The 21,494-nt window shown below is 38.7% G+C and overlaps 1 protein-coding gene and 1 pseudogene across 2 annotated transcripts; both read right to left on the bottom strand.

Annotated features, from left to right (window-relative positions):
• Nucleotides 1-5,770: 5,770 nt before the first annotated feature.
• On the bottom strand, nucleotides 5,771-11,596 carry LOC113032805 (ferroportin). Of its 2 annotated transcripts, XM_080307920.1 has the most exons (10): nucleotides 11,348-11,596; nucleotides 11,069-11,165; nucleotides 10,701-10,806; nucleotides 10,540-10,607; nucleotides 10,224-10,383; nucleotides 9,826-9,941; nucleotides 9,507-9,633; nucleotides 9,091-9,345; nucleotides 7,804-8,481; nucleotides 5,771-7,338 (listed from the first exon to the last, which is right to left on the bottom strand). In XM_080307920.1, exons 3-10 carry the CDS (start codon nucleotides 10,801-10,803, stop codon nucleotides 7,079-7,081), a joined length of 1,767 nt encoding a protein of 588 aa, XP_080164046.1. In that variant the 5' UTR covers nucleotides 10,804-10,806; nucleotides 11,069-11,165; nucleotides 11,348-11,596; the 3' UTR covers nucleotides 5,771-7,078. The 2 variants fall into 2 exon arrangements, with proteins under 2 accessions (XP_080164046.1, XP_080164047.1); XM_080307921.1 differs by lacking the exons at nucleotides 11,069-11,165; nucleotides 11,348-11,596 and having other exon boundaries at nucleotides 10,500-10,607; nucleotides 10,701-10,794.
• A 354-nt stretch (nucleotides 11,597-11,950) lies between these two features.
• LOC113032106 (sodium-dependent neutral amino acid transporter B(0)AT1-like) lies at nucleotides 11,951-19,233 on the bottom strand (annotated as a pseudogene).
• Nucleotides 19,234-21,494: the final 2,261 nt, after the last annotated feature.

Here is a 21,494-nt window from a genome sequence, read left to right as displayed (position 1 = left end):
TCAGGAAACATCTGGTGAGCCAGACAGACCCAAAAAGGAAGTTTAAAAATCTCCCGAAAGCAGGAGAGAGTTAAGATTCAGGATAGGGCAGGGTACTTCACACTAGAAGGTCAAACTCTTGTTAGGGTGGAGATGTACTACGTGTGAGGCAAACAATACTTAACCGCTTTATTTTTAGTTAGGGTGAGGTAATGTAATGGCGCCCATAAGAAGCTCGTAAAGTCAGAGCAAAAGCTACAGATCTGTCACAGAAAGTTACTGACATATTCAGGTGGATGTGTAAACATCAGAGCATTTACCTGCTGTATATAAAGTGGAGCAAGCATTAGAATTTTGAGTAATCAAAACTCTTTATCACTCATCTAGATAGCTGCTGATTACAGTGAACAGTGAACAGAGTTTCCAGTTTTTTATGTGATATATTGCAAATTGAGGCTGGATCTCGGGGAGTTCATCAGACAAGAGATCAACTTATGCTGGGAACTTACAAACGGCTTCATTTAACATTCGGTATTCTGTAACATTTTTGAGTCTCTAATTAATCTCCAAATGATTTATTGAATTTCTCAGTCAATCGTTGGTGTGTAAAATATCAGTAGACCTATACAGAGGATCTGAAACCCAGGCATGTTTGAAGCTTTTGTGGGAATAATTACATTTTTGATTTATTCATTTATGGCCAGTGAAGCTGATTAATCAACTGTTTGTTTGGGACACTTCATTTGAAACTATACGTTTCTCTAATAGGACGATAATGAAAAAAGAAGAAGAGAAAACTAACAAAGAAAAAAAGCCCTTTAATCACCCTGCAGACTATTGCTGCAAGTGTCCATTTTTATTACAGAGCTCTAAGTTGTCCAACTAAGATGTCCAACTGCAATTGCTGTCAGTGTGCTTAGTGAACTTGCAGAGGGATCAGTGTGACCCGACATGTATCGATCAAAGAAAAACAAGGACATTAAATCTCAGTATGGGCAACATTTTATCTATTATCATTATATCTTTTTTCCCCTCTGTCAGCGGTGTGATGCTTGACTGGGTCCTTGCAAAGCCATTCAGCTGTGCTGCCATCCCAAACTGCTGATACAGCAAACTGCAGAATGAGAAAAGGTCCCCATCTCTAAGTGGTGTTTCTCTTTCATGTGAGGACGAGTCCTATCATTCCACTGCGGCCTTTTTGTTCTTTTAATGTAAGTGATTGGCACGACACCAATTGCACTCCTCCTGCAGAGTACATATTAGACTTATTACAATAGGTAACTCTTCCTTTAAGTCCTCTTAAAATCTTTTTTAAATGAAAAGAAAAAAATTACCAAATACTAAGTAAATGAACTAATATGACCACATCCTTGGTTTGTACGAGACTTAATTACATTACTGTATGTGGCTGTCTTTGCGCATTTGCTTTTGTGATACCACTGTAGGAAGAAAGTGAACGTGTTACATCGGGACAAAGCCAGGGTGACAAACCTAGTTTTAATGTGCTACCACTGACCCAGTTTTTCAAGTAAACGAATTGCAAAGTGAAGATGCCTAAAGCCAAAATTGTAAGGCAGCTCTGTGTGCTACTAGTGTCTTTAACCAGGGACTGCCATGACAACCATGGGAGGAACTCTACTGCAGGCGCGCAGCGCTGCAACAGACTAAAGAAAATGACGAAACTCTTTTGGGTTCATTACAGAGATTTCCAAAACAATAGCCACTCACAAAAAGGTCAAAAGTCAAGCCACAGTCTGCCACATATATTAAATATTTAGTAGCAGTTTTTTTTACAAGCACATTAAAATTGCACATTAGACAAATAGGTAAATTACAGAGGTGTGGACTCGAGTCACATGACTTGGACTCGAGTCAGACTCGAGTCATTAATTTTATGACTTTAGACTTGACTTGAAAAAATGTTCTAAGACTTGTGACTTGACTTGGACTTTTACACCAATGACTTGGGACTTGAATTGGACTTGAACCGGTTTACTTGAAAAGACTTGATATTTTACCCCAAATATAAAATTTAACATGCATATTATATGGAGATTGAAAATGTGACGTCATTCACGGGTAGAACCGCAAAGGATTCTGGGAACTCGTGGCAAGCGGTACTAGCGCACGCAGGCTTTCAATTAAAATCAGTCACACAGCGATAAAAAGAAACACAAAAATGTCAAGAAGCTGTTGTATTATTAACTGCAATAGCCGGTCGCATGACAGCCACGGGAAGCCGACGGGTAAAGAGATCGGTTGTTATCGGATTACGTCGTTGAAGAGAAATTGTTCAGCCATGTTTCCGAAGTAACAAAGAGGCGACTGGATTGCAGCCATTCAAAGATCAAATATAACATCCCAGAACACTCCAGCTCACAGGTTAGTCTGCTCCAAGCATTTACACGAAGGTCAGTCTGCTGTTGTAGTTAATGCGTCATTTTTCTTAACATAATTGGTGATATAGGTTACAAGCAAGTCTGGCGCTGAACAGAAATTGTCGCGCTATGCTCCTTTGTTTATTGTGCATAAATAGTGAATTGTCCTGACACAATATTGCGTTTCGCTTCTGTTATTATGGTACACTGACAAAAACACATACTTTTATTCACAGGATAAAACAGGTTTTTGTATCACTAATTGCCCAGTACGATTACAGCATACAATATTATTGTCACTGCTACATTTCTGTGATGCTACCAGAAATTATTTCCACTACTAATTAATTACCGTTGAGCTCAAAGGTCCTATTTATAAACGGTTAACGAATGTGTATTTATGACGACAATTTGTGAGACTGGTAAACTTATGATACGTACGATGGTCTTTCGTTCTACACGGTGCATTTCAAGGTCCTGTATCCATCCGGCGGTAAACTGTACCTGGGCTTGTTGCAGTGACCGGAAGTTACTAAACTTCATGTGTGTATGCACTCACTCCAAGAACCGTATAATTATAAATATGCATATAAATATGCTAAGATGAGATAGCTGACTTCATCTAACTAGCAAATGTTGTCCAGGCTATGTTGGTGATACAGTTTTTTTTAATGTGTATGATATTTTTGTCATGCGATTTTAAAGCTGGTCCTACAACCGCATCCAAGAATAACATGCAGCGTATCTCAGAACTGTCGGTGAAAATTATTCTTGGAGCTAAGTTTAATTGAGCTGCATTTTAAAGAGGTGCAATTTCACAATTTGTGTATATTTTCTAAGTTCACTATTTTGTATGTGTTGAGAAAAACACAGATTTTAAAATTACATGGTCTAATATTTACATTTAGCATAACTGCAACATTATTTTTTCGTTTGTTTTTTTTAAAGACTCGAAAGGACTTGAAATTCAAAGTTTCAGACTTGTGACTTGACTCGGACTTTTACACCAGTGACTTGAGACTCGACTCTGACTTGCCTGACATTACTTGAGACTTGACTTGAGACTTGAGGATAAAGACTTGAGACTTACTTGAGACTTGCAAAACAATGACTTGGTCCCACCTCTGGTAAATTATGACAAATAGCATAGATCCTCTGCTGTTTATCAACTCTTTCCTCTCTTCTTTGAGCTCTTTATCACAATCTGGAATGAAAACCATTCATCTCCAATTAAAATATTATATCTGAGTTTGGGAGTTTAAAAATAATGTAGTGTAATGTAAGAGCTCTTCAGAAAATTCTAGCAAAAGTCCATTTTTGTGTCTATCATGTGTTTATTTGCCCAGCCCTAAATTAGGTCATTGGCCTTAGCTGATATAATCTCAGCTTTGGCCTCTAATCATCTTACATGCTATCACAATCATAGCCAAAGCTTATAATATTATCATGAGTCACTGACAGCACATGAAACCCTGGTGTTGCAGTTCATTTGTATAATCCATTTTTCGTCATAGACATTTTTGATTTTACCAATTTTATATTTATTATAAAATTGCTCTGAAAGACACAAACGGGACAAACAGCCATCTATTATGGGGCTCTATTAGTAGTTTCCCTGTTCATAACAACTCTGAAGGAGATGATTATTTACTTATTTTAACCCAATTTATTTGGACACAAAATGTGGGGGACTCAATTGTCTCCATAGTCTGCTAGACCTCACCTCTGCTATGTGGAGTGTCCAAACTGGAACGCTTCACTTTTTGTCCTGCTGGTGCTTTTTGGAGCATTTTTAATTGAACTGTCTTATAGAGGAGAGTTGCAGTAAGGCATAGCTCATCTAAGAAGTTTCTGTTTCAGTTTTGGTGAGTGAAATTTTAGCGTTTTATTAGTCTGTCGGTTTATTTAGCAGGTGTGTTTTTGTTTTTGGCCATTATATATATAAGGAAGAGGAGACATGGGTCTTTCCCCTAAATGGTTAGCCCATAAGCAGCCAGGCAGTGTCTCTAATTTGCCACCAGAAGACAAAGGAAACCTTATTAGCTGTAGTTTTAACAGCTAGCATTAGCCACTCATACTGTAGGTAAGACCACACCACATGGCATGCTAGCTTGATAGTGCTACTTGGTATAACAGGCATAAATGAATGACTAATCTGTACTCATTAATCCTCAAGCTTAATCTGCAGAGATACATTGTATGTATAGGGTAGATATATGTCAAAAGTCTAGTCCAGTCTTGCTTTATACAGATAAGAAATATAGCAAAGGTCAGACTGGACCAGACTGGAGCTCTTCCTGGCTAGTTGTCTTAGGAAGCCTTTTCATAGGTTCTGTACATTACCAAGGTTTATCACTCCAATCTCTGATTCATACACTGTCGGCGATGGTGATAGAAACAGTACAACCTTAATTTAAATGGTTGCAAAAGTTACACATATAAATGTAAACATTCTATTTTGATGACACTCTTCGGGACCAGTGATTCATTTATTGTAAATGCCTTTTATTTACATAGTGGGAATTCTGCAGATAGCAGTTATTCATTAGCTTTCTGTGCATACTTGTGTACCAAAAATCTTAAAAAAAAACTGTAAAATGTGTATTTTGTGACACTTTTTAGTTGGATATAAAAATCATGCAGCTTCTACTTTGTGTCAGGAATCTTGTCTGTGGATGACTTGATATCAATCATTTGAGATTGGTTTGACATATGCTCCACAGATTACAGGCAATCATTTTTGAAACAAGATTGGCATGATGATGAGCACTTAATGGAACATTGACCTCTTCTGATGACCAAAAGCTATTACATTTGCATGTGGCTTCGTAACAGTAGCTTATTTTCCCAGATATTGATTATGCCTAATCCCTCACTAAATACTTTTTTTAAGGGGATTCATTCATTAAATGTTTCATTTAGTCTAGGACAGTGCTTAATGTGTGACTGAGAAACTTCAAGTACCGTTAATGTACAAGTTTATGCTAATTAATAATATTGTTAACCTTCTAGCAACTACATTTCACAATAAACAGTGCTCAACAAAGGTATTAAACCACCACTCAATGTAAGAGTCATGCAGCTGCCCAAAATGATCAGTATTGTTAGTTATCAAAATATTTTTTGTGTGTTTCTGTGATGGTTAATCCACAAATATTTATAACCTCTTTCATTAAAATTTAAAAATAAGATGAAATAAGATAAATGAGATAAAATAAGACGACAAATTACACATTTTTAGTGTTTTAATGTTCTGACTGAGCATTAAAACTGATGTTTGCTGCTGTTTTCTAATTGTGTTTCTTATTTTATGAAAGGTCATGTACTATGTTTGTAATCAATGTATTTAGATGACATTTTGGCACAATTCTGCAATTTTTTTAACATGTATTTATTTTCCCTGAGCCCAAAGATCTTCGTCAGTCATCTTTATTGTCATAAATAGTCTTAAAAATGACAATGTACAATACAGAAATGTCACAAGAAAATGTTACAAAAATACTGAGATGTGATGCATGTTTTATGACAAAAGATTCAACTTTGATATTGTCTCCACTGCACATGAATGAGATATGAAAACACGCAGTAGCTGAGGGTAATCCCCATGTTGGATTCAGTGGTCTTGCTCTTAGCTGAGGTAAGGAAATGTTTAGTTCTTCAGAACTACAAAAGAATGAAGCAAACTGTCAAACAATATTCCTAATGGCAGTTATCAACATGTAGTTATCACTGATTTCAAACATGTCCCAAAATGAAGATGGGTGGTTTTGGATTTCTATAAAACTATTAATATCACTCTTTATATGAGATGACAAGAAAGTATGTTTTTATGTAAATTTTTCTAAATACACAAGCAATTAGAATAAAATATTTTGTGTGTGTTTGTGTTGTAATTCATAATCCAGGATTTCATGCATGAAAGAAAGGCAAATGTTTGCTTGATTCATCCACAGAGAAACAAACCAGGGGAAGAAACACTTGTCCTTTCACCTTTGTCCAATAAAAAGGGCGGGGGGGGGGGGGGGGGGGGGGGGTTTGTTGCCTGTCAGGGGGTTTTTTTTCTTTCCTTTTAATTTAAACAATCTTTGAAACAATCTCACATCAAGTTCCCTTTATCTTCCTTTTTGGACATCCTGGAATATTTCCAAGTGGACGGATCAGTAACATCAATGCCACTTGAAAATGTACAGCTTTGTCTTGTCTTTATTTTCATGTGTCACGTTCAGGATTTTTTCACAGCAGCAGATCTGTACTGAGGTGATGGTTAGATTCATCTCTTTGTCCCTTCACCTTCCCATCCAAAAAAGCTATGAAGTTAACCGTCTTGTTTGAAAGTCTTGCAGTATACAAGTATTCTGCACAGTTGGCAAAAACATTTGTTGGTGCCTTAAGTCGTAACCTTTGTGTCCTCTTAGGACATTTCCCCTGGAGGCAGCATTTATGGTAGCCACTTCGACTTATGTACATAAAGCGAGAGCTTGTCTCCCACTCTACTTCACCTGAGTTTTCGTTTGCTGCCATGGCACATGGCCCTGCAGTGTGAAAGCAGCTGAGGTGGGATTGGCACTTGCTGTGTTGTGCTGAAATGAATGGCTGAGTTAGAAACAGTTGGAGTGTTGCAATTAGTTTGCTGAAGGATCAGGAGGGAGACATTCATTTCACTGGTGCAGAGTGGATTCAGTGCTAGTGAGCATCTCATGCCTGGATGTGTAAGCTGCTCCTTATGTGTCGAGGCGGCGTTTTCTCTTGGCTTTATGTGCATACAGGAAGTACATAGTGTGCCCCGTGGTGATGAAGAACACAGAAATTATAACTAGGATGCCAAAGTGTTGTGGCTGCGGAGCAGAGATCACCATAATGAAGTGAAGCAGGTCCATCAGGTAATTCATGGAGCTCTGCACCCCGTTAACCACTCCTCTCTCTGATTCACAGATGTTCTCCTGCAGAAGCTGAGTCACAGTCAGGTCAAAGGACCAGAGACCTGAAACACAGTAATAGATGAACTGACCTTTATAACAGATGGGCACTGATTCAGCTGCGAGTAAATTTCATTTGACCAGATTAAAATTTGTACTTGTATAACAAAATTACCCAGAAAAGTCACATTTTGGGCAGATTTATGTATTTTTTGACATATATTTCATATTCTACACCAATATTTAAACTCTATGCATCAATAGAAATAAATATCCAAAAACCTTGTATGTAATGAGAAATACATTTTAGAGTTTACAATAGTGCTCTCTGGTGGACTGACTAGGTAATTTTTATTTTTTGTTAAATTGCCTCAAAAAGATAATTATCACTATATATCAGTATATTCAAAATAAATTATTACTGGAATATCTGCCGTGTGCCCACATGAGATGGGCATTAAAAATGGCAATATCACTTGTACATACGTTTTTCTATGCACTGAATAAGCTCTGAATTTGTGTCTACTCACCAATGCGTGCTGTAATGACACCCAAGAACAGCAGAATAATGGAGATGTAAGATTCTGGAGCTGTGCCGGAGGGAACATTGTCAAAAAGCACCGTGTTGTTGGTCCAGTGGATAGAAGAGCGGTCGGGCAGAAGTGGCTGATTGTTGCCTCCCATCATAGGGTATGTGTGTTTTTGCCTTTGGCCTGTCATCCCAAGCGCTGTAGAGGAATTGGAACTAATGTCGGGCATCAGCAAGCTGAGATCCATGGGGCTGCCAGGGGCAAACACAGAGCACACGCACAGCAGCAAGCAGCCCAGGTGGAGGCAGCTTGAGATGATGCCTGTGTTGACCAGGCCATAGGCCTTCCTGAGCCTGGTGAACATTATTGTGCCCATCAAGCCTGTGATGGCTGACACGCCCATCAGCAGACTAAGAAGAGATCCGCTTATCCCCTGAGTATAGGCATAGCCAGTGGTGATGCAGTCAAACCCAAGCACTGTGGTGTAAAGGAAAGCCAGACCCATTCCCGCGAGGAAAACAGGCTGACGATAGTAGGCCATCCAGCCATCTTTACAGGTGCTCACCAGCCAACGGAACCTCCGAAAACACAGCGGCAGATCGGTGATTTCCTTGAGGTGCAAGCTTGAATTGCAGTTGCCCTCTGTCAGAGCCTGAGGTCGCGCAACATTGCCTTCTCCTAATGAAAAACAAGAATGGCATCCATCACTTGAGTTCATTAATTCTAAAGGCCTAATCCTCACTAGCTTTTCTGCACCCCCTCTATGCCATGTCACGTTAGCCTCTACATCATTTGTCAAACGCAGTTCATCTACGCTAATGTGTGTGAGTACAAACAGAAATCTATACCATGTGGACCCTTGCATTTGGATGCTGTACACAAACTCAAAACTGTGTTTTAAGATAATGTATGTCAAAAAGCTTTGGTGCTGGATCTTTTTTTTTTTTTTTTCGGAAAGAGGCAGCTCCCATGAAGATATGATTCCTCATCTTGATATTTTGAAAACAAACATAAGTAACTGAGAAACGGAGGCACACTGTAGTACTGACTTCTCATTCACAGTGTAAGCCTGCCCTAAAGCACCTAAACACTTTTTTTAATCCCACACTAGAGAAATTCACTTTATCCTCCCTTTTGACACTAATGGGGATGTAAGGGCTGTTTTCAGACACCCCAAATCTTTTGCAAAAGTAGTTTTTCTTCTATTAGAAAGAATACAGGTTTAAGGCACTGCTAGATTGGATTCCCTTTTTGATCTATGAAAAAGATCCAATGAACAGTTCATACCTTGTAACCTTTTCCTCTCTATCCTCTGGAGATATGCTTGATCCACTGCAACCGATGGTGGTTTGGCTGACAGAGCAGGGACGATGCGATAAACCCGTGACAAGAAGAAGAACTCCACAATTAGAGACACCAGGTTCCAGCCCAGGATGAATCCACAGCCAACTACGTTGGAGGCAAGGGTCATGACCTGTCCCACTGCTAGTGGAGCCAGGATGTTAGTCACCTGATCTATCCGCCTCATGGTTGCATTCATTCCTTTTGTTAGGAACAAACACAGAGGTTAATGTGTGTCCAGCATCGGAAGCTAAGCAGTAGCCAGTCAATATCTGATCTTTTCTATAGTTCGAGGATCTATCTTCCACAGACAAGCCTCAAGTACAAACCAGAATATTCATTAACAGACTGAATGTCCTCACCCGCTAGGTGACCTCGGTTGTAGCCTGTGATGACCACAATCCAGTCCCTCTGAATGGCAATGGTCAGTGCTGTGCTTGCAAGGTTTGCCACATCTGCCAGGACGATCACCACCGTATAACAAACCACCTTGTGTGAGTTTTGCGATGCAACATGTTACTATGACAGCACAGAGTAGCCACAAGCTCAGAGGCAGAGACAACAGGGACACGAGACAGAGGGGACAACAACAGCAATGACTTCTCTGTGTAGTACTCATATCAAGTATATATAACCGAAACACAGCGATTGTGTTGTAGCAAGTATGTAGTGTCTACTCACAGTAAGCCATCCATCCCAGATCTGTTCAATCCTTTGCTTGTATGAGAACACCAACATGAGCACAATGCTACATATTGTCACCGAGATGTTCTGAACGAAAAGAGATGCATGTGCAACTAAAATAGAAGATGGAAAAAACGAATTTCAAGTATGCATTTTTTTTTTATGGGGGTTGTAAAAAACGAATGCTAGTCATAACAGATACGAGTCAGTGGCTATGAACCTTGTGCCAGGAGGTTTACACTTGAGACATCTGGCGAATAGCAATTCACCTCCTAGTGGGATAGGAAACCAGCAAATTTCCTGGCCCAAGATTGAAATCCACTGAGCTCTTATTACTGTACCTCGCTATATTACATGTTAGAATTTTCATATGGGTATGAGATTGCTGTGCATACCTTTATTCCTAGGATTGCGATCAACCCAGTCTCCAATCAAAGCCCCAAACATGAGAACTGACCCAGCCACCACCAATCCAAACACCGCAGTCAACAGCAAGTTACGGCCGTACAGTTCAATCAGGAACACAGAGATTGCGAAGTGCCACATGCGGTCGCCCTGTTTAACACATGAGAAAAGTCATCATCGTGTGTTGTGTTGCAATATTTTCATCAGTGTGCTGTGACACAGTGTAAAGAGACTACCTTGCAGTCCTTTAAGTTGCGAAGTCTTACCTATTGCCCCACGAATGTTTCTTCAGGAAATGATTCTTACCCACATTGATAATGCTCCACTGACATAGATGAGAAACTTGGGACCCCTGAGGTAGATAAGAGCTGAACCTTAAAAGGAAATGCATCAAATCAAATAAGCAGATATTCCATTGGCTACAAAGACACTGCACAAATTCTAATTGGATTTTAATTCGAGTTCACCTGGTATACGCGTAGCTTTTTCAGCTTTTGCATCCCGGATGTTGTCAGACTCGAACTCAACCACAACCCCACCACACTGGGAGGCATCTTCCCGCTGCGACATGTCCTAGTGAAGTGTTATCGAACTTGTCACACCATTCTGATGTTGCTGATAGCACAGTGTGTCATATACATGATAACAGTAATATTTAGATGATCACAAATACAGCTGATTTGTTTATCCTAAAAGGTCGCTTTCCTCTTGACGACTACAAAATCCTTGCTTGGACGATTACTGTTTATTTACTTAGTGACAACTCTAGAACAGCACAGAAATGAATATGTGACAATTTGTAAGCAGCTGGTCAAACACTGCATTTTTTTCTTACCTTGAACTTACTTCAACAGCAGTTGAAACGGCACGTCCTTTTGAACTCAGTAAACTTCTGTAGTCAGTCACATCAGGTTTCTTTTTTCCCCCCAAAACTAAAAGAGCCATAAATAATGACCAACATTGGTAGTGCCAGATTGTGAAGCAGAGAAGAAAGTAAGTAATTGTATATGGCAATAATTAAAATTAAAATAGAATTATTATGTTACCTTGCATAGCTCTATCCATACAGACATAAAGCAGCAATAATCAAAGTTAATGGAGGCTCAGTTGTTACCTTTTGTTTTCTCGTTGCAGTCAATCCTTGCTGTTGTTCCTCGACGATGAATCTTGTGCCATGTATCCTACATTGGGATGCTAGTCTTTCCTGAGAGCTGGAATTCAAACTGTAGTAGTTTGAAAGGCTTAATAACATCAGGGTGTTCAAGTGCACCATTGTATGAAAGTGCCAGAAAAGCAGAACAGGCAGGGAGGCAACAAAGGCAGCCAGCATATTCCAAAGCACATGACGCTGGAGGGACAATATCACCGTCCACCCACACCACAAAAAGGTAACTGCGTGTAACTCAAAACACACACACACACGCACACATGAACATGACTAGTGAGCACATGCATGTAACGCTACTCTCATACAGTCACATGCACTGTTGACATGCAGCATACCTAAAGGACACATCATGCAACACTACATCACTCTTGTGCATGTAACCAAGAGTAGAAAGAAGATTATCATGTAGCAAAAGTTGGGTTGGGCAAATGTGAATGAAATCACAAAATCAGCTCATGTGCTTATGTACATTTTAACTGAAAATTGTTTATTTTATTAATATATGTGCTGATCACAAACTACACATGTTACAGTATCCATCATGCTCCATTCGTTCCTATCCAAACATCAGCACAGGAAATTAACTGTCATCTTCCTTTAATTGAATCATAACACAAACATGAGAGTCAGTTCCAGCCCTTGGTGATCTGTATTCACAGAGATATTGTCATGCATTGAATTGATCAGGCTGCATCTCTGTCTCTGATACAAATGATGCATTTAGGTAAAAAAAAAATATGATTTTCAATATGTTAAGGATATTATTAGGTGTAATAAGCATGCAAAACCATACCTTAAAAAAGAAGGGAAAATGTAAAAATAAGAAGTGGAATCATTTTGCTTGCCTTTTTGTTTTTCAAATGAACATACAGAGAACAAAGTTAATAATAAGTGGCAGGGGTTACTTGTAATCCTGACCACCAATCAAATAACATAGGTCAAGATATCTATTTACAATTCCCCATGATAATACTCATTTGCATATGGATTTTGATTGTCTGTTCATGGTGTAATTCTTCAGGAAGCACATGAATTTATAGAAAGCCACAAGGGGAATGGAGACTACAGGAAGGATCGATAAGAGCACACAGATAACAAAAACCCATTCAGGATAGTGCAGGACATCAGCAAGGGGGAAGTGAACCTGCGGGGTTGATGCAGTGCAAAGTCAGTCTTTGTTCCAAATTTAATGAAGTGTCATAATGGTACATTAATCTGGGTTCCATGCATTGTATGTTGGTTGTTTCTCAGCCTCGATCACAACATAAGCCACAAAAACCACCAGAAGCATGAACGGGCTGATAAAGCGCCACATTGCCTGCCAGTAAATGTTAGGTCTCCGCCCTGTCATCCATTCAATGTCGTCATTAAACCTGTGGGCAAATGGAAACATTTGTAACATTTGTCCTTTTAAAAATACTGTTTAACATAAGCATAATCATGACATACATTGACAATGATAATATCACCTGTTTATTCCAAAGATGAAAGCCACAGCGATGATCTCAAAGAAAGCTATGTTGAGTAGTGGCACGGATCCTACATAACTGTTAAAAATTTCCAGCCAGTAGTTTCCAGAGCCCAAAGTGAAGATTAGGGCCACAGCAAAGGAGATGAGACAGATTAACCCTGTAAGCAAAATATCAGACATCATAAGACATGTGACTATAAACTAAAATCACTAATATAAACACCTTCAGAGAGAACATAAAGGTTTCTTGCAAAAGTAATGCATGTGTTTTGAAATACCAGGTGGGATTTAGTCATAGTCACAATTCTATGTAGAGAGTAATAGATATCTTGCACCTAACTTTATCATCTTTATTTTTGTTTTAATAATATAACACAATACAAACCAGTTTTCTTAGTGCCGTCAGTGAAAATGCAACATTAAGCTGTTCAGTCTTTTTGGTATACCTGTGAAAGCTTCCTTAGGAATCCAGGTGGAACTATGTGTAAATCCAGCAGAGGAGTAAGGACGCCCTCTAGATTTCCAAACATGGAGGACAGGCCGAGACAGAAGAGCATAACAAAAAAGAGGACCCACACCTGCGAGGCTGACATTTCAATCACTGCCTCAGTAAACAAAATAAATGCCAGTCCAGTTCCTGAAGCGCTCTAAGAGTGGGAAATGATATATGATCACAAATACATAAATGCTAATTATTTTTAATATGAGTAGATGTACTACACCTCTTCGAGGAAGGTCTGTAGATTGCAAGCTTTGAGATTGAGACTTTTAACTTCCAAGGGATCGTCTTATTGAGATAGTTTAACCACTCGCCATAGTTTTCAAGAGTTATGTTGCCAACCCCGATGTTAAATGCATTTGTCAGGGTTAATATGTTCCTGATATCAGCAAAAAACAAACAAACAAACAAAAACACTATTAGTATTAAAAGCATTAATATTAAATGAGAAATGTTTGCTTTAATATTGTATCTATGTAATGTTAAAGCTTAAGTTTCACATCATTTTTTTTATTTAACTTACCAGTTTTGGTAGTAGTTGTTGTTTCAATTTGCCTTAAAGCCAAGAATGGCAAAGATAGGAACTGACGCATATATTGATGTAAAACTGTTCACACATCCAACAATAAGGGCATCTCTCTCACAGTTATTCCTGCAAAAATAAAACAAAACAATGTATTGATCAGCATAATGTATGGCTTTTAAAAAAACATTTTCTTTTGGCTTTTCTTACTTCTGAGGATTATAACTGGAAAAAGCAATAAGTCCCCCAAAAGCCAAAGACAAGGAGAAGAAGATCTGGGTGGCAGCATCCAGCCAAACCTTAGGATTTTTCAAGGGTTCCCACTGTGATAAACATTAGTTAGATATCAGATTTATCACATGAAATTATGTTGGTAAGGGGAAAAAAAGTAATAGACTTACATTTGGAGTGAAAAGATATATCAAGTCATCACTTGTTCCAGGGAGAGTCAAGGCTCTGATCAAGAAGATGGTCAAAACAAGATATGGAAAAGTGGCTGTGGCATAAATAGCCTGTTGGGGAAAAGTTTGGATGAACTCTTTTCATCAGTGTATCGTCAAAATAGATTTTTACAGCTTGCAACACTTTTAGGTATTGTTACTTTTATAGGTAATAAAGAAAAATAAATGTTTAGTCTTCTGCTTATCCATCACAGTTACTGCCTTTAATGCAGCCAGTAGAAGTTGAATTTTGACCTTTATTCCAATTTACGGAAGTTTGATCGAAAAATATTTCGAATGCATGATGAAGTGAAAGTAACATGCTGCACATGTGCAACACAACTAACTTATTCAACCAACTGAATGGATGCCACAAACTGCAGTACAGTGAATATGCATGACGACCAAGAAAAACAATGTAGTGGCTATTGAAGGCAATCACTAATGTTAATCAAGAAATCTATAAACGTGAGCCTCTAGACTGTCTGCCAAATCACCAAACAGTCACATTCCATTTGGTTAACAATTTGTGTTGATATATGTTTCGACAAATGGCCAACATATGCAGGGCAAAAGTATGCTATTCCCTCATGCAACTATCTTTTCAAGGTGGAAAAACCTTTATCAAACCTTATTTATCTACCATGCGGGTGCAATAAATGGAGCAAAAAGCTTAATATATCAACATTGGAGACCCAATGGTCTCAATTCCTCTTATGAAGCAGATGTACACGATGCACCAAGCAGATGCAAGACACAATACCAGCTACTACTGTAAGGACCCACTGGTCTCAATGTTTGGTGTTATGTTCAGGGTTTAGAAATTAGAGATATCATAAGTAATCTGTGGGCCTTTAGTTAATTTTGGCACATATTAATCTATAATATCGTGATGTCAATATTACCAGTATGATTCAGGTTTACTGGGCAGTCCCTCCAGGGAAGTGGACTCTGAAAGGAATGGAAGAAGTATCACAGGATCCAGGCCAAGATCATGTTGTAGAACAGTCCAACCAGGAAGGACACCAGCATCGAAGCCACGCCTGTTTTTAAAAATTCAACCTAATTAACATAAATTATAGAGCGGTGTTAAGTATGACACAAGTTTGCAAATTTTTCGCATTTTTCGAACATCTGGTATACGACCTTTTCGCAAACCAGACGTTCTCACCTACACCTCCCGGATATGGGGAGATTGAACACTCCACACTCCAACGCTTCCCATGCGTAGCCACTGTCCAATGGCCAGTTCCATGTGCAGCAGGGGAAGTCCCTCAAACACCAAGGCAATGACATAAGGAATCAGAAACTACAATCTCGCATTTTTTTCAGTAAGAAGTAAAAAGAAAATAAAAATTAAGGTTGGTTTGATGGTTGAAGGACATTTAGTTTTTGACATTTTGTTATCAGCAGGCAGACCTTTATCATGCTCATCTGCACCAACTAACAGATCTTAACACCAGATACAATTTTTTTAGAGTTTACATTATAGTGAGATTTAGGTAACATTAAAATTTACGGTCATGTTGAAACAAAATGTCTTCAGAAACTTTAATCATTCTTTTCTGGAAATTTAGATCTTGAAAATTATTTTAATATATCATCACTGCAACCAAGTCTTTGCAGTGAGAGCATATGAAATAAGACCCACGTGGAAGCTGAAACCAGAAACCTGTCAGTATTAATTATTTTTAATACATGCATTGTTACTTTATTAAAAATATTATTTAAAAGTGTAAAAGTAGTAACATTTAAGAGCATCTATTATCTATTTTTTTGTTTAATGTCAACATTAAACGACACTGTGTAACAGAGTTCTGCTTACCTCCACCATAGCTCTGACACAGATATGGGACTCTCCATACATTACCAAGCCCAACAGCAAATCCTATGCAGGTTAGCAAATATTGAATTTTATTGTCCCATTTTGGCCTTTGAGTGATCTCTTTCTGCTCATCACTTTCAGCTTCCATGTCGAACATTTGCTCCTTGTTATTTTGGTGTATTTCTAAGGTAAGCACAAATCCTCACATGTAACTCATCTCTCCGTTAGGTCTGATGAAGAGAAGGGGAGAACGCGGTGACTGCTTTATCAGCTTCTTCTAATTTCTTATTGACTGTTAAAGCTATGGGAACAGTGCGGCTTGTTTGATAAAAGTGTTTGTATAAAATGACATGATAAGATATTGATAACAGAAGCAATGACAGTTGACTGAGCACGGATACCTTAAGGAACCCATGAAATAAAACTGTGGTAGTGAGTTTTCAGTTTGTTACATGATACAGTTTATAAGTCTCTGCTATTCCAGTGAATGAAGATAATGACCAAACTATTACACTGGAAAAATGTACTAGTTCATGAAATTTAGTCTTGTACTTATAGTTTGTTATATTCACACAAAATAATATCACTCACACATTTATTGCAGCCAAAAAGCACATGTAATATAGTTCACTTTATATTAGAGGCAAATAAATAAATAAAAACTTGTAGATTACAGTACGTGTCAGACTAAATCCATATTTATTGTATTTAGCTTTGCAGACCATTGGTATATTGTTAAACTTACTCCAGTTGGACAGACACATGTACCGTAACATGTCAGAGTTTCTAAGTCAGCATCTCCTCCCATTCTTGGCATCTACATTAATTACTACATAACTACTGTTTAATCAAATGCTAGATTGTATCTGTCAGATTATACCTAACCCTACTTAAACATCAACTGCAAGGAATAATGAAGGACTACGAAAAAGTTGATTATAATAGAGGCATCTTATCTTAGGGCCTAGCTGTTCACCAAATTGATGAAATCAGATTGAGAAATTCTCTGTGGAGCAGAGCTGCAAACATATGCCAAAGTAGTATCAGGGCATAAACAGCAACACACTGCAATCCACTGATTTTTTTTCTTTCTTTGTTCTTTTTAAACAAGTTCTCATTGACAAAATATTTTTTCTATTTTTTGTGACTCTGAGAGAGCCATGCACTCTTTATATTAGTGCTAATTAGTATCATCTGGCTGCAGGTTTTTAACCTACATACAGCTGAAACATGCTCAAACATTTTGGTGAGCAGAACATTATTTGATGACCTGGATGACTGAGAACCTTCACAGACATTTTGTGACAGAGTATTTTGCCTTGAGTTTTCGACTGATTTGAGCGTGTTAGCTGTCCTTAATTATTTTATGAAGTTGAAAGTTACAAAAGAGGAAACAAAGAATTTAAGCATGATGATTTTAATGATTTCCCAAGTGGAGTGTGTGGTGAACTCTTATGAGGCTATTTTACATTACAAATCTATAATCTGCTTTACCCCCAAACAAACAATCTTCAAGAGACTCGTACCTGTTTTTGATAAATCAGCAGGCATGTCTCCAGTGTGAAGGCTCTTTAGCTGGAAGATCGGCACACTCAGAGAGTGAAGAGAGGGAGGAAATTAAATTCAATTCATGATGACAAAATCCAGTTTCATTGTTAAAATAATTTTAAATATGCAGCTTAGATTTGGTGAAACTTTACTGCATTGAAAGAACTCAAACCTCTTATCAGAAATAAGGTCAACACTGCAGGGAAGGCATGAAGTCACATATGCAACCTTGGGAAATTAAAATATTTACTCTGTGGAAAGCAATAAGCTGCACCTTCACAGCAGTATCAATACCACAAACTTCACAGATACAGAACATGTACAAACATGATACAACAGTATGCGGCACTGCTGCCCACCTTCCTCTTGTCGAGTTGCGTTCAGGGTTTCCCAGTACCAGAGGTAATCCACAGGGGAAGCTTCTCTCACACATTTTCACAGTATGTCGCTAAGGCTCATCTTGCAGGCAATTATGGTGGTGTAAAAGAAATCAGCCACCAAAAACACTTATGTGGATGTAGTACAGCCAGTGAATGTTTTAAAGGACACTCTGTAGTGTCTTATATTTGATCTAAACAGGACTATTATACAGTACTACAGTTTTTACAGCATGTTAACATTACATCAGTGATGTTGAACTAAACTTGGAGAAACATCTCCACTATTATAAAGCATTCTAATATATATTTATTTTACATTATAATCATGAGAAATTATGCGAAATTACATTATAACCTGTAAATATTATGTGTTCACAGCCATACATGAGTATTCCTGTTCCAATATTTTATTTTCAAGCAGCATGATTGTGAATAGTTAAACCATGAAAGTATTACCCGTGCCCTTGACTCTGAGTTAGATATTGGAAGCGCCAGATATTTCTGAGACCCACACAAAACCCCACACAGGTCAGCGTGTACCAGAATTGTTGCCGGTCTCCAGCCTCTTCCACCTCCAGCTCACCCAGCTGCCGATGGGGCAATATCCTGTCCTTCAGGCCTGTGTCGGTTAGTTTTTGCTTCTTTATCAGTGAAACACTGTAGTATTGTGGTGATACAGTAGTTCACTGTTCAGTGCTGGAATGTAAATTGTGGCGCACACTGTGAGATAATATGAACTAGATGTTTGTGATGGATTGACTAGTCCGTGGTGTCATAGAGCATCAACTGGAGGTGTGCTGCCTTTGAAGCTCAAGCTCAGAATGAATATAACGTAGGATATAACGTGAGAGTTAACTGCGGTGTTCTATGATGGAGAGAGGTAAATCCACAGAAGCCACTGCTCGTGTGAGGCTCACTCTTTTATAACATTGGTTGTGTGGGCCTCCCTTAAAGCGTTGATTCGTCCAACTGAAGAAAACAGTTTTTCTGACATAGATCAAAAAATTGTTGAAACTCTGAGAACATATACACAAAAAAGTTTAAGCAAAGTTTAATCTGTCTACACAAAAATAACATTTTTTAACTAGACAATGTGTAAAATATAAAATATAAAAAACATAAAACCAATGCTCACTTAACAGACATTTTTCTATCATTTAATTGTTAATCTATTACTTAACAACTTAAATACTTAGTGTAGTGTAGATGGCTGTGAGGGAGGTCTTTATTAGCAGGAAAAGCTGTAAAACTTGTGAAAATGCAGTTAAAAGTCCAAGCATGTATGCCCACCTTCATATTTTCCAAAGCCGTCCAGCAGGCCAGATTAGAGTCTTTGCCGGGCCGATTCTGCCCTCGGGCTTATGTTTGACATCCCTGCATTAGTGACAGTGAATAAAACAGGGAATTTAGCGTTGAGTGGCAGTACTCCAGGTCGTTCAATGTTTGACTCAAAGTACAGTTATCGTATGCCTGACTGATTTTAATGAAGACAACACTGATCCTGTGCATGAGCGCACACTCGCCCTCGGTTTCTTAGGCAAATTTACGCCTTGCATGTCACATCCAGTTTCAGAACACCAAGAACCCAACGATGAAAACAATCATTTTGAGGCTTCGCAACAGGACTTTACTAACCAACAGACAAGAGTCAGAGTGGCTACATCTGTGTTTATATATGTAGTCTGTGAATGGGACCAAGACCAAAAAGATATTTACACAGACGTGTACTGAGATGAGTGATCACAGCTGGACGAGACTGCTGGGTTTAATCTATTTAGCATTTACTGTGTAAGTTCATTACGCAGACACATACAACACTTATAACTGCAGACAATAGTTATTAGTTATTATTAAACTCTCTCTCTCTCTCTCTCTCTCTTCCACAGCGTGTCTTTGTCCTGTATTCTTCTCCTCACCCCAACCGGTCAGGGCAGATGGCCCCGCCCCTCCATGAGCCTGGTTCTGCAGGAGGTTCCTTCCTGTTAAAAGGGAGTTTTTCCTTCCCACTGTCACCAAGTGCTTGTTCAAAGGTGGTTTGATTGTTGTGGTTTTGTCTCTATTATTGTAGGTAGGGTCTTTATCTTAACATTTAAAGTGCCTTGAATTGAACTGAATTGTGCTACATATAACTTTTGATCCAAAATAAGAAGGTAAGGTATGGGCTCCATAGAGTCTATATTAAGTTGACTTCTGTTGCTGTAGGCAATGAGAGCCCCATTTTCTCATCTGCAAGATCAGGTTGGTGAATTAGAGCACTCTTTAGCTGGCAACCTAGTCTAGCTCAGTGGTTCTCAAAGGTTTTTTGTTACAAGGCATCATCTGTGGAAACAAATATTTCTAGGGCACAGATTTACATAGCTGTAGCTTCAGATGATAAATTCAAGGTATGTCGGTTTGTATTCAAAGAATTGCTTTTTTAAATTAAACTAAATGTAAGCTAATCTTTAAAGTTCTTTTTCCAGATTGAAGACTTTGTTGGCTGGATTGTATTTATGAGCTTGAGTGAATAGAGGTTAAAGAGAACTGGAGGAGAGAGAAAAGCACCGTTAAGACACCGAAGAGCTAATGGACAGGTGAAAAAAATGTTTAAAAAACAGACTAAAGCTTGTTTTAGTTTAAAGAGTTCTTTCAGCTTTCTTTTTATTTTGCCTATTGTTTACTGGACCTTGGTGCAGCCCCTCAGTTCATCTACTGTATGAGACAATCTGTTTTAATCCTCCCCTCTTAAAGACCACCCTCCATTTCTCTGTATGTATTATTGTAGGGTCTACATTACAATATAAAGTGCCTTGAGGTGACTATTGTTGTGATTTGGTGCTGTATAAATAAAATTGAATTGAATTGAATTTAAGGCAATTTCTGATTGGCTGCCACTCGAAAACAGATGATTTATGAGCAGCTGGGTGATGCTGCATGGTTTTTAAATGACCATATTAACATCAAACAGACAACAATTTAATGTTTGTCTGGAAAGCCTTGGAGTCCTGGCATTTATGTGGATGGCACCTACTTGAACGAAAGCACTCCTCAGTGGCAGCAGCCTCCTCCACCACAAATCCACCACAAATGCTACTTAGGAACAACTCGAGGAACGTTAAAAACCCAGTGCTTTGACCTGGCCTCGAAGCTTCCCAGATCCCTGTCTAAACAGGCGTCATGGGAGTGCCCGGAACAAGCCCAAACCACAGAGCTATAGCAGAACTTTGCCTTCTTGTGTTTCTTGTAGAAAGCCTTGAAGGCTTGTTTCGTGTATCCCTGAAGGCCCCACCCAACAACCCATACCAGCCAAGGTTGTGCTGCCAACATGCCAGTGTGTAGAGACAGCCCCAGAGGCTCTGTGGCTATGCACTGACAGGTCAGAACTGTTCGAGGCTCAGGGTGGACCTACGCAATGTTAGACAGCTGAC

The sequence above is a fragment of the Astatotilapia calliptera genome, chromosome 11 (assembly GCF_964374335.1).
Source record: "Astatotilapia calliptera chromosome 11, fAstCal68.1, whole genome shotgun sequence".
Classification (NCBI taxonomy): Eukaryota; Metazoa; Chordata; class Actinopteri; order Cichliformes; family Cichlidae; genus Astatotilapia; species Astatotilapia calliptera.
This window is presented reverse-complemented; position numbering and strand designations above follow the sequence as displayed.

Bases quoted from the DNA above. Each gene is read 5' to 3' on its own strand.
- LOC113032805 (XM_080307920.1), bottom strand. From the start codon at position 10,803: ATGTCGCAGCGGGAAGATGCCTCCCAGTGTGGTGGGGTTGTGGTTGAG. The intron at 9,346-9,506 runs GTGAGGACATTC...TCCTAACAAAAG, and splicing joins CAACCGAGGTCACCTAGCGG to GAATGAATGCAACCATGAGG. The intron at 7,339-7,803 runs GTGAGTAGACAC...ACTGTGTTTCAG, and splicing joins TGTCATTACAGCACGCATTG to GTCTCTGGTCCTTTGACCTG.